Source organism: Cynoglossus semilaevis, chromosome 2 (assembly GCF_000523025.1).
Source record: "Cynoglossus semilaevis isolate Cse_v1.0 chromosome 2, Cse_v1.0, whole genome shotgun sequence".
NCBI classification, from domain to species: Eukaryota; Metazoa; Chordata; class Actinopteri; order Pleuronectiformes; family Cynoglossidae; genus Cynoglossus; species Cynoglossus semilaevis.
In genome coordinates, this window is record NC_024308.1 from 15,642,819 (window position 1) to 15,660,631 (window position 17,813).

General features: G+C 41.1%; 1 protein-coding gene across 1 annotated transcript in view; it reads right to left on the bottom strand.

Annotated features, from left to right (window-relative positions):
- sema6bb (sema domain, transmembrane domain (TM), and cytoplasmic domain, (semaphorin) 6Bb) overlaps positions 1-17,813 on the bottom strand; it is a 70,678-nt gene that overhangs the window by 41,569 nt on the left and 11,296 nt on the right. Inside the window, 7 exon segments of the mRNA XM_017031337.2 lie at positions 1-15; positions 1,103-1,234; positions 6,278-6,495; positions 7,293-7,381; positions 8,538-8,657; positions 9,038-9,128; positions 11,437-11,535. Of these exon segments, the coding sequence (XP_016886826.1) occupies positions 1-15; positions 1,103-1,234; positions 6,278-6,495; positions 7,293-7,381; positions 8,538-8,657; positions 9,038-9,128; positions 11,437-11,535 (764 nt within the window).

A 17,813-nucleotide genomic window follows, 5' to 3' on the forward strand; every position in this document is an offset into this window, starting at 1 on the left:
GCACAGGCCCCAGGTCTAGACAGGAGTTTCCAGACAGGATTAGCGCATGGTAAAAACAGTATGGTAGCATTCATACAGTATATATGAGCTTTAATGAACTCAGCGCACTGGATAATCTACTTGTCTAGACACTTCAGTCGGAACATTTTCACCGTCAAAAATTAAAAACTGATGAATAGCGTTCATTTGCATATGGCCAATGGTACGATAACAGAGTGATAAAGCATTAGCAAAGGGCTTTTGGTTTTGTGGAAAGGCATCAAAAGTAGATGACGATGATGTTTTGATCACTTGTTTTTGTGTGCAAAACATTTAAAAAAACAACTCTCAAAGCTCCCCAACTTCTCCATGCTAACGCACGTGAAACAACATTAGCTTCAAGCTAGGACGCCCATTGCAAACCCATGGACAATGAATCGCACGAATGGACGTGATCGTGTTAATATTTTGGAAGAGGATATTGTAGCGTAGCGGTAAAATGGGTCAGAGGCAGCTTATTGTTATAATTAGGAAGCGTTTCATTTTTGACTCCTTCAATAGGCGCTCTTGTTAGCCACGGTGACGCCAAAACATACCAAGTCAAACTGAACCACACTCTCACACACTTTTGAGTCGGCAGGCTCCGAAACAACGGAACAAAACACAAGGCAGCCAAGTAACTGCCTGCGTTGTTCCACTAATTAGGAGGGTGCACCTCCCTTAACGCCCCCTGGTGGCTAGTGGAGGTTCACCCTTACTGTCCAAAGCCAGACAACTGGCTTAGGATAGTTACTGTGAATAACCCCAGTGCAAAGGTATGAGTCTGACCTGAAACCTGGGTGTAGAAGGGTGATGCTAAAAGCTAAAAGCTAAAAAAGATACATCAGCAGAACCTTTAAAAAAAAATTGCTAACTCAATGTAATGTTGGTCCTGCTAATGTCCTGCCATTACATTGATGATTTATCTTTTATTAAAAACTACACAGTTTGTGTCTCTTATGCCTATAAAATAACCAACACCATGCTGTGAAACTTCCAAGTGGTAAAATAATAAGTTTTTAACCGCAGTTGTCTGGTAAACAACACATGGACAGGTGCAAAAATTAATTACAGCCATCTGCACCTTGGCTTTGGGATGACTTCTTCTGCAACCGGCGTCCAAATTGACTCGGATGATTTCTGCTCCTTGAACCTCCCATCAAACACGGACGCCAGCTGCTCCATGTCAAAGGCGCACACTGCCGAACCTGGGATGCTGGAGGGAGAGAGAGACGGGAAGAAAGAGAGAGGCAGATTGACTTTTTATTAACAAAACACTTCGGGCAGATAACTGTCAGCCCCGTGGAGAGTGGACTTCTACGTCAGACAAGGATGCACGCAAAACCAGCGATGACAGCCAACGAGAACTTTCTTCGAAAGTAGAACTCAGAAAGAAGACAAAATTAAACAATCCTAACAGCCCTGTGGGTGTGCAGCAGACACTAGTGCCATTTAAACAAAAGGGAAAAAAAAAAAATCGCTTACGTAATAACTATTAAACCAAATTGGATCCTTTCACTGAATATTTTTTCAGAAAAAATAAAAACCTTCAGAGTTGGTGCAGAAGCTGTTCAACCGTAGAGACACAATTACATCAAGTCACCGCATGTCACGCTTCAACAGTTACCGCAGAAAAAAAGCACATTAGAGACTGAAATAAAAAGAAGACTGTTACGATGTCACAGGAAATGTAAAAACGCTTCCTGGTCCAGAGACTCAACTGTTTCCTTTTAAAGTTTTCTTAACGAAGATCATCAAATGTGCGACGTGTGACAATTAGGGATGTCTGATACTATCGACCGACTGATATTATCTTAACTTTAACTTTATTTTGTAATTATGGACAGAGCGGTCATGAATTGTTTTTATTCTCTTAAAGTCAATACAAAAATGGTATATAAACTGCACATATTTTTGTTTTATTACCGCAAACCCTGCAAAGAGTTTATTTTTCAAATAGTGGCCACGCTGGAATCCAATTTTTATTTACACTTTATTTTGAAAGAGGAAGTGACTGTGACTGAGTGAAGTTCCTGGGAAATGTTTCAAACTTGTTACTTGTTAGGAGAATCAAACGGTACTGTATGTGGTGTCAAAATCAGTGTTGCAAAGACACGCTTAACAAAAAAGTCAGAATAGGACGAACCATGACGAAATGTTTCAAAGCTTTCTCAATGTTAACACGCCAAAAATAGAAAACATAAATTATGTCCCAGAATTGAAGTCAGAGTCTAAAAATAGAAAACTTAAAGATTGTTCCCAATCATTATGTCCCAGAATTGAAGTCAGAGTCGAGTATGAAGTCTTTTGAGCACAAGTCCAAGTCCAAAACTTTGAGTCGCAAACTCGAGTCCCCATCTCTGTTAGGTGGTGACCCCACATGGGGCCGCGACCCCAAAGTTTAATAACACCGGTCTAACCCTCACCCATTGGCTGCTGGGATCTCCAGCTCTGTCACAACCTCGATTGATTAAGGAGTGAAAGGTGAAAGCGATGACACAAAATCATTCCGAAATCTGTGAAGAAACAAGTGTATAAGGTGTTTTGGGTAAAAAAAAAAATAAAAACACCTTATTTTTGAGGTTTTGGATTTTATGACTAACGTCTTGACTTTTCATTATGTAAATGGATTCTTGCCTCAAGGTTTATGTGCTGAATAGTTCAACTCCACTGTGATGTTAGACACTTAGCAGCAGGTCTGTCTGTCCTTGAAAACCCAGAGGTTTCTTTGGTATTAAGAGTCCATTCATTTGGATTTACGTCTTTGTGCAGCATCACTCCATTGTTTTTTTTTTTTGTTTTTTTAATTAATTAAAAGTCCCTCATTTTCTAAAATGTAATTATGAGATCAATTAGTATCTATCATCTGGTAAATAACAGGAGTGAAGGGAGAAAATGTTATTTTCTATTGGAACAGGGGTGTCAAACTCAATTTGGATCAGGGGTCACACGCAGCCTTATTTGTGGGTCAGACCAGTACAATCATAACATAATTAGCTAAAAATAACAATAGCTCCATGTTTTTCCCTTTTATTTTTATGCAAATAAGTACAAGTATATTAGAAAACATTGTTATTTACTGAAGTATTTGAAGAATCAGCACTAACATAAAGTGTTTGTGATTTTTTTTTTTTTTTTACTTCCAACATTCATCAAGTGGGCTGTATTGAACCCCGTAGTGGCCCAGTTTTGGCCCGCTGGCCTTATGTTTGACACTCTTGTATTAGAATTTTCTGTGTAGAAAAAAAACACACTTTCCTTTCTAGTTTAAAGCAGTCTAATGTACAAGTAAGTAAATACAGTTTGGTAAATGGAAATCTGCAAGTGCATTTTCTAACATTGTCAAAAGGCATCGGAAAATGATTAAGTGAACATTATCATCACTTAGACTGAGTGTAAAATATCAGTTTAAAGGAAACATCCCTTTAGTTTATAAACCAATTATCTCTTAACACCGTTAGATGATTTTAAACAATGACTTCTTACAGCTGCTTCAATCGGGATGCTGCTAAAAAAAAAAAAAAGCTTTTATCTCTTTGTTCAGTGCAGTGGTTTCCTCCTGTCACTCGCTGTGCCTCCTTGACCTCCTCAGCAGCAGGAGTGTGAGTGCAGCAGGAGCTTAGGGGGAAATCCAAGCTGTTTTTCCCCATTCCTCAGTTAGAGCCTGTAGCTTAAGAGGTGATGCACAATAAAGCTGGCAACGGAGGACAATTTTTTTTATTTTTTGTTTTCTTCTGGAGGCGGCAACTCAAGGACCTGCAAATGCAACAGTTAAGGATGTGGCTGTAAAACTATCCCCGGTGACCTCAGAAAGTCACACATCAAAAAGAAGGAGCTTTTTTTTAATCTGCCATCCTGTTCTTGTCATATGACACGTAGCTCAAAAAAACCTAATGACGGGGGGGAAAATAACGCTAAGCCTCCAGTCACGGGGTTATACAATGCTGTTTTCATTGCATTCTGCCAGCTAAAGTAATTTGTCTGGCGACCAAGATGGTGCGGCACGGTGGGCCACATGAAGCCTGTGGGCCACATGAAGCCTTGACGGGGTTGCAGCTCACCTTTTCCTTTCTAATTTTTTATTTTTTATGTGTGTGTGTTGTGTGCCGGACCAGTACAATCATAACATAGAGTAATTACCTAAAAAATAACAATAAGTCCATGGTTTCCCCTTTGTTTTTATAAAATAAAAAAATATATATTTGTAAAAATAATAAATTTGTACTATATTGATCGCATTTTTGGGAAATTGTGTTAGCAGCAGATATGCTGTTAGCCTGTTAACAGCATATCTGCTGCTAACACAACAGCAAGCACTAAGCATGTGGTTCCTCTGGGAATCGAACCCAGGACTCTTTGCTATTATTATTTAAGTAATAATAATAAAGTTACAATTTTTATGTGTTTATATTTGATAAAATAATAATTATAATATTTTTTTTCAAGGGCCAGATTGAACAATATAGCGGGCCAGCTTTGGCCCGCGGACCATATGTTTGACACCCCTGTTCTAAATTGTCGCACTCGAGCCCTATAAAGACCAGGTACAAGGTTTATGTATGTAGAATACTCTCTGTGTGTATATATATATAAGCTATTTTGACTATTTTCCGGTTCAGAGTTTTCAGAAGCCACTGTCCCAACACGGACCTATATCTGGTCACACCAAACCATCATTCATGCCAGTCACTGGTAAACAACCCTTTCCTCAGTGCACGTGTGTTAAAATGCATCCATCCCTCAGAGCAGGCCCAGGCTGAACTGGCCTCCTACCACAGGTTTAACCTCTCCAAACACATCCATAGGACGCAGCTGAAGAAATAACTTCAAATCCGGGAGACCAGAAGACCACGTGTGGTTCGTTACTGACTTCTTCATCCCTTTGTGAGTTTCTCATCTTTCCATTCCCTGCTATGATATGAAATTTAAATTTGTAAAGGCCTACGACAAACAAGAGCACAGTAAGAATTTTTCTTATTTAAATAAATATTTTGGACATAAGAGGATTTTCAGTCCTCTCGATGTTCACTGGACGTGCAGTACTATAAGTTTCTCCTCTCCTCTCTCTTTTTCTCTCACCTTTTTTTAATTTAATCTTTTCTTTAGGCAAATCACCCTCTGTCCTCATTGAAAGCATTCCAGGTGTCTTCAATTACCACGCACCTCACAGTCCTGACCCGTGCACCTCTCCACGGTCTCTTATGTTTCTCTGGGGCTTTGAGAACCCTTTGCGGAAACCACCGCTCTTTTAAACTTCACAGGTAACGGGGAAGAACTACGGTGGTCCGCTAACATCTTCAAGGTGAGCCGTGTGAGCTCAGACACACTCGAGGTGTCCGTCACAGGTATCACATGATTCATGTCAAGACGCACCTATATGAGTCAGATTTCTGCTACTTTTTCTCTCCGACTTCAGTTGGTAACCACAGATGACCACATATATATATGTATATATATACATATATATATACATATATATATATACATATATATACACATATATATGTATACATATATACATATATATACACATATATATACATATATATATATATACACACATATATATGTGGTTGTATCAACATATGCAAAATGCAGATATGCATTTTGCCTGCCTTATGGTGACATTTTACCATCGACTTAACCAACCGTCATAATCACTTCACGAAATAGGCGGTAACGTTATTCTGCGCAGGAGGAGCATTTAAACAAGAACACACCAAAGGTTGGTGTTACATTGGTAACTGATCGCGATAGCGTTAATTCCACTAATGGTCTCTTTATAATGGCAGTTTGTAAGTGTATATATATATTTTGTAATATATATAAATATATAGATAGATATATATCTATATTGGATTGGATATATTGGGATGTATATATAGATATCAATAAATATAAATATATATCCCGTTATTATATATATGTATATCCATCAGATATATTAAGCAGCAAGTTAACATTCCGTTGATAACGTGGAACTGTTCGCTGATAAACATTAGGATTTAGGCGAGTTTAACTAAGGCCAAGTTATGATGCTATTTTTGCAATAGCACCCCCTGTAGGGTGTTCCTGATCTATAGTGGTTCATCTATCACTCATAATCCAAGGAAGAAAAAGGGTGTGACAGGGGTCGGCCTTTGCTCCCCCCAACCAACTGACCGCTGTAGCTCAAATAACCACGGTAAGTAAATGACAAACAGTTGCGACTGTCTTGTAGTTTGTGTTGTTGTTGTTAGCTTGTTTTTCTGTGTTGTACCTGTTTGCTGGTGTGGAAAACACCCCTAGGATGATGTCTCTGCCATGCATCCGGATGATGGGACTGGTGGAGTGGAGCAAGTTGAAATAGAAGTGGGATTCGCCGGGGATGGAGCAGTTCAGGCGCGCCTTCAGGAACGACGTCCACTGCTTCTCCAGGACTCGCTGAGAACCACCGTGGTCCCGTTTGCACACGCGGCCCACCCGTGACACCACCACCTGTGACAGGGACCCTCATGTTGAACATGCTGACAGGCGTTCCACATCTCACGCATTATTGAACTGATAAGACTCGGGTTGGAAAAGTATTTTTCTAAGCCCTTAGCTTTCATCCTTCAAACAGGTGTACTTAAAAGGCCCTCGTCAGCTCAGTGTGATCTGTTAGGAGCCATCTGCACACTATTTACCATGCCAAAAGCCTCTCTTGAAAGATCAGATTTTTATAATGGAAAATATACATCAATTATTCATGAAAAAGTGTCATAACATGTCAGAAATGTTGCAATGAATACCATATCTGTGAAACCGCAGTGCTGTTTATGGAGCCGATTGCTCAGCTTTTTGTTTTTTGCAAACATCTCAAAGCCTGGTGCTTTTTGTACTATTCAAACAGTAGTCAGATTTTATTCAAATAAATGGTGCTAATTAAATATAACAACGTTCCCGGGAACGTTGTCGTTGTTAAGCTGTTGTTAAAAAGAAAAAAAAAAAAATCAAGTTAATACTGACAAGAGTGTTTTTGCTCAAATCTTAGTTTGTTGAATTACACATGCAGACAAACAGATGCCTGAATATAAGATTGGTGCAGCTGTGGGAAGGGTTTATATTGACATTCAAACAGTGGCAGCGGAGGGGAAAAAAAAAAAAAACCCAAAAAACTGGCTCCTTCACTCCGCTGCACCACAACCATGCATAAACATAAGCAACCTTTTAAAAATGCGTATATGCTGAGAGGACCTGGAAGTTCTGAGCGAGGAGGAGGAAAAAGTAGATAAGGAAAAGGTGAATCAACTTACTTTCTCCAGGTAGTTGAACTCCATAGCTATCTCTCTGAAGAAGAAGTAAATGTGAGGTCCCCACTCCACCGCACTGACAAAGTAGGGCTCTGTAATGTGGGAGAAATGCATTAGGAAATACACAAACAAACAAACAAACAAACAAACAAACAGCAGGTTTGATGAGTGATTCTAAGATAGTAGCAGAGTGTTATGACTATAAAGAAATAATGGAAATAATGAAACAAAATAATAACATTAACAACTATTATTATTATTATTATTGCCATGATTATGATTATTATAATAATTATTATTGTTATGATGATGATTATTATTACTATAATTATTATTGTTGTTATTATTATTATTATTTTTATTGTTATTGTTATTATTATTGTTGTTATTATTATTATTATTACTATTATTATTATTATTATTGTTATTGTTATTATTATTGTTATTGTTATTATTATTATTATTATTTTTATTGTTATTGTTATTATTATTGTTATTGTTATTATTATTGTTGTTATTATTATTGTTGTTATTATTATTGTTGTTATTATTATTATTATTACTATTATTAATATTTTTATTGTTATTTTTATTGTTATTGTTATTATTATTAATTTAGTAGAGCAGTCCCTAATCCAAGGGCACATGTGTCAAACTCAGGGCCCGGGGGTCAAATGTGGACCACTAAGTCATTTTGTATGGCCCACAGGAGCATAAAAAGCATTTAATAAATGACCTTTGACCTCTTGTTTTGAAACATTGACAGATTATCTTTGAATGAACAAAGTAAAGGGACATGACTGGATTCTTTCTGGATGAAGTATATTAGTAAAACTGAAGTAGATTTTTTTAACTGTGTCCCACTGCGGCCCGGTACCAAATGACCTACGGACCAGCACTGGGCCCCGGGCCAGAGTTTGGGGACCCCTGATCTAAACTGCAGACACTGACATAATTGTTTTAAACTTGAGAAGCAGAAAGTTCCACTGCTTCATGTCCAATAACGTAAACACCAATCAATCCACTGACTCAGCTCCTAAGCGACTAAAACAGATTCATCTTGGCTGATGTGAAGTGTCACTGACACCCACTCTTCACCCACCAAGACTCTGTACGCGCACAGTACGGATGTGAGTGAATCACCGAGGGACGAGAACAGACACTTCATTAAACACAAACTACAACGTGTCGACAGGCGCGGATGACGAGCGCACCGGTCCACAAACGGACGCACGTGGAGACACGTACCTCTGAACCACTTGGAGTCGTGCTTGACAGTGCGGAGAGCGTGATTGTCCCCAAGGCTCCGATAGATCACTGCGTCAATGGCCAAGAAGTCAGTCACTGTGGCTGTGAACAGACTCCCCTCTGAGAAACACACACACACACTTGTCAATGACCTGTCTGTCGAGTGTACCGCCAAGTCAAATAACACAACAAAAAAACAAAAAACAAATACAGTGCAGTTGTTACTGTTCTCCGTCAGTTTCGACATCACCGAACGGTGTAAATGTGCCGACATAATCGTGGACACACACAAAAGCCAATATGAGACAACGTGCTGATGGCTCCCTGCAGTTTTTAGTCACACAACACTGTTTGATTTGATTATGGCCAAGTGCTAATGTCTCGGAGCACAGATAAAAACTGGCGGAATCGCAGCAGGCATCTGGTTTGCATTCGGACGTATGAACGTCACAACATGACAGATGAAGGTTTCGCAACACGCGCTGTCGTCCACGTCTTACCTGCAAACACCGCCACGTTAGCATGCTTGGGGTCGTACGGGCATCTCGCCATCCCACTGACTGTGTCTCCAACCATCTCCAGTGTGTCTCCCTGTCACACAGCACACAGAAAAACAATCGCAAATCAAACAGTAGAGGTGGAAAAAAAGAGCACTCTGTGACCTCAGCAGAATCAAGACTGGTAAAGTACAAGGGTTATACTACAGTACCAGACAAATATGGATTCTTTGTAGTTGAGGTTTACAGAGATCTATCTTTGTTTGCCCCTGTTGGCGGTAAGCGTGTACTGCAGGACACTGAAAATTGGACGTGTGATGAATCGAAACAACCTTTTTCATGTCAAATACTAATACCGATACTGCATCTTGAAGTATCTGCAGACGCTGATATCAATCCAATACCTTCTTTTCTCCTCCAACAGGCTGACGTTGGTGAGGAGACGGTGTTTACGTGTTTACGACATTGAGTATTTGGGATTAGGTATCAGATCAGACGGGCTATAGTTGTTTTTCTCGATGTTCGATCTGGAAATTTTTGATCAATATTGGAACTATACCGACGCTGAATGTCGTATCGAGCCATTCCTGGTTTGGACCGCTTGAGGTCCTTGAAAATATACAGTAGGTGTGGTCTATCGCTATTATCACTACTGACCCCCGGTGACCACTGTTTATGGGCTGACCTCCCCCATGTGGGGCCAAGTGATTGCTAAGCTGTGCCATTAGGGCAACCTTGGCTCTGAGCCTTTCTTTGAGTGGAGGTAATCACCCAATGGGGAACAGCGCAGTGACGTCCAGCTGAGTGGTGGGATACCTGATTTGCCACCGACTGTATGTTCCAGTGTGGTATTTTAAAAGCACACATTTAACTGATTGCAAACCACCGTACAGCCTGTGCAGCTTTATTTCAGTGAAACTTGGTACAGGAAGCTCAAACTAATGACTTATCAGTGTCAAGAAAAAACGAAAAGATTCTCATACATATTAGACACCCACGCCACAGGAATCACACAGGCACAGGAAACTGCTGTCCTTCTGAGTCTTTTAAACACAGAAGAGTCTCTGGCGGATAAATTCACTGACAGACTAGATCACATTCACAGCTGAAGAAAAAAAAAGGAATAATTCATATGTGTCATTTAATTAGAAAGATTGCTATAAATAAAACAGGAGCTAGCATCACTAACTAGTCCCCGGGGGGAAATGCAGAGGACAGGTGCGTTACACACTGTTATTGAATGTCATTAGAAGCTGGCATATAACGGGCTAAGCTTCATCTCAGTGTTTAAGAAGAGAGGGAAAAAAAAAAAAAAAACTTTGACAGTGAAATGTTGTTTCTTTTTCTCTTCCCATCAGCTCCACTGCCTCTACTCCTCATTTGATATTCTTGTTGAATAATGTTAAATCATCTGTGGAGATTATTAATATTTATGTGTCTCCCTTTTTTCTCTCCCTACAAGTTTGAAATTGTTAACGCAATTGAGCAGGACGGGGGGAAAACGCAGGCGAACTGGAAGGCACGACTTCACAGAATCATAAACGAGCCGGAGCGGGGACGTGGTTGGACTTCATCGATCTTTGTCCAATCTCTGTTCACCGGATTTGTCACTGATGGGAAAATACAACTAAAACGTTACCTTGGACGAAGATAGTAATTAATAATCGCCAGCATTTCTATTTTTTGGGGGGGAATTATATATTGATTAATCCAAACATGATTTAATTAGGCACTCAGCTTAGCCGCTGGAGCTAATCATAAAATAATGAAATATATTTGTATTAATGTAAATTGAAACCAATGTTAAATTTTGACAAGAACACGTTTGTAACAATGGCTGCAATTACTCAGTGTCATGAACGCTCGATACTAACACTGGCGGGAAAGAAAGAACGCGGCGGCGACGTTGAAAGGCTATAATTTGTGATTCATCATACTCTTTGCATCATTTCAACGTATAGCTTTAAAACTAATTTTGTTGAATGGAGCGAGACTATGATGTCACCACCCTGTTAGCACGGAGAGTGACATGGGTACTCTTGTACAGTGTGTGAGTTCTGACTTAAGGAATTGAGGTAGGTCAATGTAAGTGGAGGATGTATGTATATGTTTTTTGTTGTATCTGAGTTTTTATCCCTCCATCCATCCATCTATCCATCCATCCATCCATCCATCTATCCGTCCATCCATCCATCCATCCATCCGTCCATCCATCTGTCCATCCATCCATCTGTCCATCCATCCATCCATCCATCCGTCCATCCATCTGTCCATCCATCCATCTGTCCATCCATCCATCCATCCGTATATCTATCTATATGACTTATAAGATGGACTACAGCACTTACAACAATGGCGTGTTCACCTTCTACCTGCTGAGTGAATTCTTGCTCTTTACTCACAGTATAGTTAGCACACAGTGGGTTGAAGGCGTTGGTTCCACAGACAAATAGTCCTCCGGGTCTGCTGAGCAGCACCTTCATGAAATTACGACATTCATCCTACAAGAAAGAGGAAGAAAAAAAAAGCAAGGAGAAGCTTTATATATACGGGGCGGAAAAAACTCCAGAGAAATGATGTCAAATAAAGGAGGAAGAAAAATGACGCTTTTCAGTCTTCAGCCTGATGTTTAGAATTATCATGCCATTAAATCTGTCACTCAAACTGATACAGTTTGAATGGAACCCATGGAGGTTTAGGGTGTCTACAATCTCTCACACGAGCACACACTCATGTACACACGTGTGTGCACTGCTGCTGCTGCTGCTGAGGCTGACTGACAGGTGGTAATCCACACCAGGCTCTGTTGTTCCAGAGCAGGCAGAGCTAAGGCTAATTCCACCTCTGTAAAGAATGGCTTGATTTCTGTCTGATGACTCCACCAATTCTTTGAAATCAGAAACTGCGCATGGCTTTAGGGGACACTCTGGGTTTTTCACGTGTACTCGACGTGGGGTTGTGGATTGGCAGGTCATTCTCAGATTTATGCAGTAAGTGAATACAGGCACGGGAATCACAAATCAGATCACGAACCTGATGAGTGGCATATTTAGTAAGCCATACTCAGACCTGAAGCTTACGTTTTGGCAAAAATTAGAGCTGTAACTTTGTGCCGTCGTCGCAGAGACACAGACAGTTCTCCTTAAAGAAGAGTTTCAGTTGATAAAAATAAAGTCTGGGACTGAGGCCAGTCAATATGTGAGCTGAGTTAAAAAAAAAAACAAACTGGCAGTCATTACAGGAACCCTAGACATCAGCCCCATTTTTTAAAATTTTTTTTTCAGACCTGCACAGAAATGCTAATGTATTCACATATGTTAGAGGTAAATTTCTGAATGGAGCCAGGACTTGAGGTGATTAATAATAGATGACATAATCATGATGCTCTTGTATAGAACATATGGGCATTGTTGTTTTTTTCAAAAGTCACGTGATGCGTTTCAGGTCAAAGTTAAGGTGGGAAATCAATCAAATGATAAACACGGATATGAAGCCATTAACAGTTTCTATTTGTTGATTTGTTTGTTTATTGGCACCAACGCTGGAAGGGACGCAACATCTGTCGCTATCTAAAAACTGACTGCGGCGTTTTAAGATTAAAATCTTCACTTTTACAGCCCAACAAGGTTAAGGTTTTCAACGTTTTGTACAAGAAAATAAAACATCCAGCAATAACCTCAAAGACACATGTACACCTCATGGAAAGTTGGACAGACGTTGACTGTTCCGTGGGCTGAAGTGACAGACAGAAAGGTGCTGACAGCAGCTTGTTTGGTCTGGCTGAGACGACCACCTGTGTGAGTCAGTCCAGATTGAACAGTAATGAACAGTAGATCCATGGAGGTGGACGGCAGCCAGCCATACTCCCCACAGACACAAACTCATACCAGCTGTGCTCGCACATGCACTTAACTCACGCAACATCTCTTTGGCTCAGATTTACTTACAGAGCCTTAACAGATCTTTACTCCTCGCTTTAACCCGGGGGGTATCAAACCCATTTTCACCATATTCCATATCAGTAATTCAGTTCCCCTTGGAGGATCAGTTGGAAATGGAAGATGTAATTACTACTAATAACTGTGTTTTAATACATGTTTCTGCAATTGATTCTTATTCATTCAAGTTACAAATAATGTGCATTGCTATGTGTAACAATAATACAACAAAAATTAAGCAACTCAGCATGTACTTTATTATAGGACAATTCAACACTTTAACTCACGTGGGCCACACAAAACGATTTTGCGTGCCACATTTGGCCCACGGGCCTTGAGTTTGACACACTCGGCTTAAAGTAATTCATATTTTCATCTTCCAGATGAGGACCAGGTGTTGGTCTCCTTAAGAAACACAAGTCTCATAACCAGTTGCAAAACCAAAAAGGTCTTAACTAGTAAAAAAAATTCCATCGTAGACAGAGACAAAGACGCCCCCAAATCAGCCCAAGTCATTGTAAAGGGAAGTTCCGCCTGGTAGCACTGGCAGTGATTGAAGGCCTGTGGCCTGTGTGTGATCCCAGAGATGACATTATGAAAGAGGATCCACGCCACAGAACCTACCACACTCCCACATCCTCAGTTCTCTTTTTTTCCCCCCAACGGTGACAGAGAAGAAAATGAAATGTTTGTGCGCGACGTGTCACGTAATAAGTGTAAATTTCAAATGGTGCAGCAGGACGTGACAAACGGAGGCGGAGGAGGAGGAAGAGGAGGAGGAGGTGTGTACGTGTGTCATGATTTCATGGGTTGTGCGGTATCTCTGCGTCGCAGCACAGACGCGAGAGTCATTTGCATGCTTTTTTGACGGTCGGTTTCCAGCTTGTCATCCCGGCCAGAGCTGTGAAAACAACACTAGTAACCAACCTGTTCCACTGCCGGTGCCTCAGCGAAGGGGCGTAAGAACTGTAAAGGGCTGGAACTGCAGCTACAGATGCAGACGACTGGCTTCGTTTGTGCAAATCTAAGTCACAGATCCTACGTAATGTTTTTGGATGGCGAGCCGTTACATCCGTTTACGTGCGTTGTCACGGCCTGTTCCCAGCTGCGTACACTCGGTGCAGTAACCTCTATTAAAAATGTCCAGCAGGTATGAGTCTCTCTAAATGAAAAGCTGCGAGATTCTGGCTTGTTTACTGCAAAAAGCTACACGGACTGCGACAGATCAAGCAGTGAATCACATGTATATTTAAATGCTGTCTGCTCTAGTGCCCAGTCTCTCTCTCTCTCTCTCCCTGGGCTGAATTCTGCCAAAACACTACCTGAACAAGCTGGCAAGCTTGACTAAACCCGGACAAGAGCAACCCTCCCCCTCGTTTCCTCCACTTCCTCCTCCGGTTTCCTACAGGGGCATGAATCTGTTGGACAGATGAGTTTCACAGAAGTATGAACCTCGTCGCTAGCACGGACCTGCTTCTGAATGCACGGCAACTTTCAGGAGACGGGGAGGAATACTGAAAGTTCACAATCTTGGACAATGCAGGCCTTGAGTCTTGAGAAAGACAGAGTCCTCCCCCACCCCCCATACCCCGGGACCTCAGGCTGTCCTGAGATCAGTACATGACACCACAGCACATAACAATATTTGGGTATTTCTCGATCAGGGAGGCAGTGACGTACAACCCATTTGTTCTCCTCCAGAAAAGATTAACTCTGTTTCACGTAATTACGCATCGTGATTACACCCGGACAGTCAGGCGTGAGTGCAAGTGAGCGGAGTTAATGGAATAAATGGTGCAAATGTGGTTCGACATAGCGGAAGGTAATTGCAAATTTTATCACCGCAATTGAGACTGAGAAAAAAACCTCGATTCATTTTTTTTCCAAATTATTGCAATTGTTAAAGACCATTTATTCTATCAAATCAAATTCAAACAAAATTACCCCAGACTGCCAGCCCTGGAGCCTATGCTGACATTTCTAGTAACTCCCTTGTTGGTAAGATAGAGCATCCAGGTCATTGATCTCACCTTCGGCACTTGTCTCCTGCTCAGCGGTCTTTAATCAGTTTGATTTTGTTTCACTTACAGTTTTGGACGAAGTAGTTGGTCATGTGAAACCTTCAAGCTCTCCAGTTGGTGCCATCACCACACACCCTCTTAAAAAGTTGTTTGCTAGAGGATTGATGGAGCAACTAAGACTGGTTTTGTCCAAACTCGTCTGGTGTCCCTCAGGGATCGATCCCTAGACCTCTCCCTTTTTTCTTGCACGGTCCCTTTGGGGTTGATTAAAAGAAAATGTGGCGTTTTCTTTCAGTACTTTCCAGATAATTGCCAGATTTAAATGCCAGTTACTAATGACTTACTTAATTCGTGATCCTGTGATTCCCTACTGAAATATCTTGGACGAATCGGAATATTCTGACCTTTTGATTTTTACTTTACACACCGCTCCTGTCAGCACTGGTATAAAGGCAGAAACTAAGATGTCTGTTACTGATCTGTGATGAATTATCGATCCTGACTTCTCTCAACATAAAAGGCTGGAGAAAGTCATGCTTTTATCACCACCCACCTAGACTACTGCAACGCACCTTATGCTGCGATCACTCGGGCCTTCTTTTTCGCGCAGACTCTTTAATATACGCTCCCGGTTTAACCGGAACACACAGGCGTGAGTACATTTCTCAAAAATCCTGCCCTCTCTCCAACTGAGTTCCTGAACGCCACAGAAATTGATTTTAAAATCCTCCTCATGGTGTTAAAATACCTAAAAGGTCTTGCTCCTTCGTATCTGTCGGACCTGGTTGATACATTTCTAGGAGGGCAATCCGATCAGCAAGTGAGAGACAATTGTTCAGTCCCCGCTCCAGGTCCTGCTCGTCCCCAGAATGCTGTTCCACAGATGCAGGAAAACACACATCCTACTGTTTACAGAACACCCACTTAAACAAAGATTTGGTGAGTCCTGTTCTTTATTCATTAACAACAGGCTCATTTCCAGAAAAATCCCTCTCAACCCCCGAGTGACTTCCTGTGTGAAGGGAGGACGAGCGTGTGGGCAGAGACTTAATTAACATTGGTATCAAAACAGCGGCGATGTGCTGTTCCAGAGCTGCAGCCTTACACCGCATTTTAAAGCACTGACTTTCTGCCGCCCTTTGTTTCTCTTTCATAGTGTTTAAGGTAAAGGACCTGACACCAGAGCTACTGGAGTTCAAAATATTTCAAATTGAATTGTTTTTTCTTTAATTATATTATAACGTTATGTTTTACGTTTGATGCAACATTAAATTACCTTCCCAATGGCATCCATGAATGTGAATTTATTGATATGTTAAGCTTCCCTCTACAGCAGGGGTGTCAAACATACGGCCCGCGGGCCAAAACCGGCCCACTAGATGGATCAAATTATATTTCATGTTGAAGTGAAAAAAAATGCGTACTTCATGTTGGGGATGTTTTGTCAAATTATATTTCATTAAATATGAGTATTTTCAAATCTTGTCCTTATTTGGACCTTGAGCCAAAATGAGTTTGACCCACCTGGTCTACAGCAGAGCGACACATTTTCTCTGACATGTTTTTCCCACAGTTCATCAATACAATCATTAGGGGATTAGGTTGATCGGACACACGAAACTGAGCACTGGTGTGAATGGTTGTTTGTCTCTAGAGTACCAGGGGACTGTGATTGACCCAGTATCCAGGGTTTACCACAACCTGACCTGTTGGCGGCTGGGATTGGTTGTTTGTCAATATAACTGTATTAGGTAGAAAAAAGAGAGAGAGAACTGAACAAGAATATAATAATGATAATAGTGATCGCTCACATCTCTAGAACGATTCTGGTCGACTTAAAACATTTAAATTACATGATGATGTCACCACTGTGTTAGCGTAGGTCAGTGACAGGAGTACTTATGTAAAGTAGTAGGAGAGTTACGTCACAGGAGTCAGTCGAGGACTCCCTGTATATTGAAACCAAACCCCACGGCCTAAGCCAGAAAGATTCAGGATTCCATTTTTTTTTTAAAATGTACTAAGAACGAACTTCTTGCGCAACTTTGGTCTGAAGACTGTTCAACCAGTCATATCCCTTAACTTTGTTCATTCAAAGATAATCTGTCAATGTTTCAAAACAACAGGTCCTTCAGAATCTGATACTAACAGAAGAAAGTCTAAAAGATGTTTGATTTTGAAAATTGAATGATCCTTCGACGATGGCGCTGTATTAGCGGTGCACGGTAACGACCGTACAAAAAAGGTTGGGGACCGCTGGTGTATAAAGAGAGGAGACAAGGAAGGATGGTGGACAAAACCACATGCCAAACATTTCCTTAAGATGGACACCACCTGGAAAAAGAAAACCTGGACCCAAAACACCTGGCGCACAACAAGAGCTTCAAAAGATGAACCTGTGGTGAGGACAAACACAACCTGCTGCTAAGGACCGCAGACGAAGGAGAGAGAGAGCTCAGTGAAGCCTCATGTCCCACAAGGGACGAGTAAGGAATTCATCAGAACGTCTTGGTTTGCCTTAATTATAACTAAACAGGAGCGAGAATGTTGTACAAGAGAAAAATCCGCACACCATCTGCACTGAATTATTACATTTTGGCTGAAACTCCAGTGCTGTCAGTTCTGTAGAGACTCCGTGTGTTCCTGTCGTACTCTCACGGCAGTGTGACTCACGGCTTCAGCAGCCAGTGCAGTCATTAGGAGTCAGAAAACCTTTCATATCTCAGTCAGCCCTACAGCTGTCCTCAGGCTTGGTAAACAGGGAGCAACTCTGTCATCTTGTCCCTCCCCCAGCCCTTCCTCCCTCCCTCCCTCCCTCCC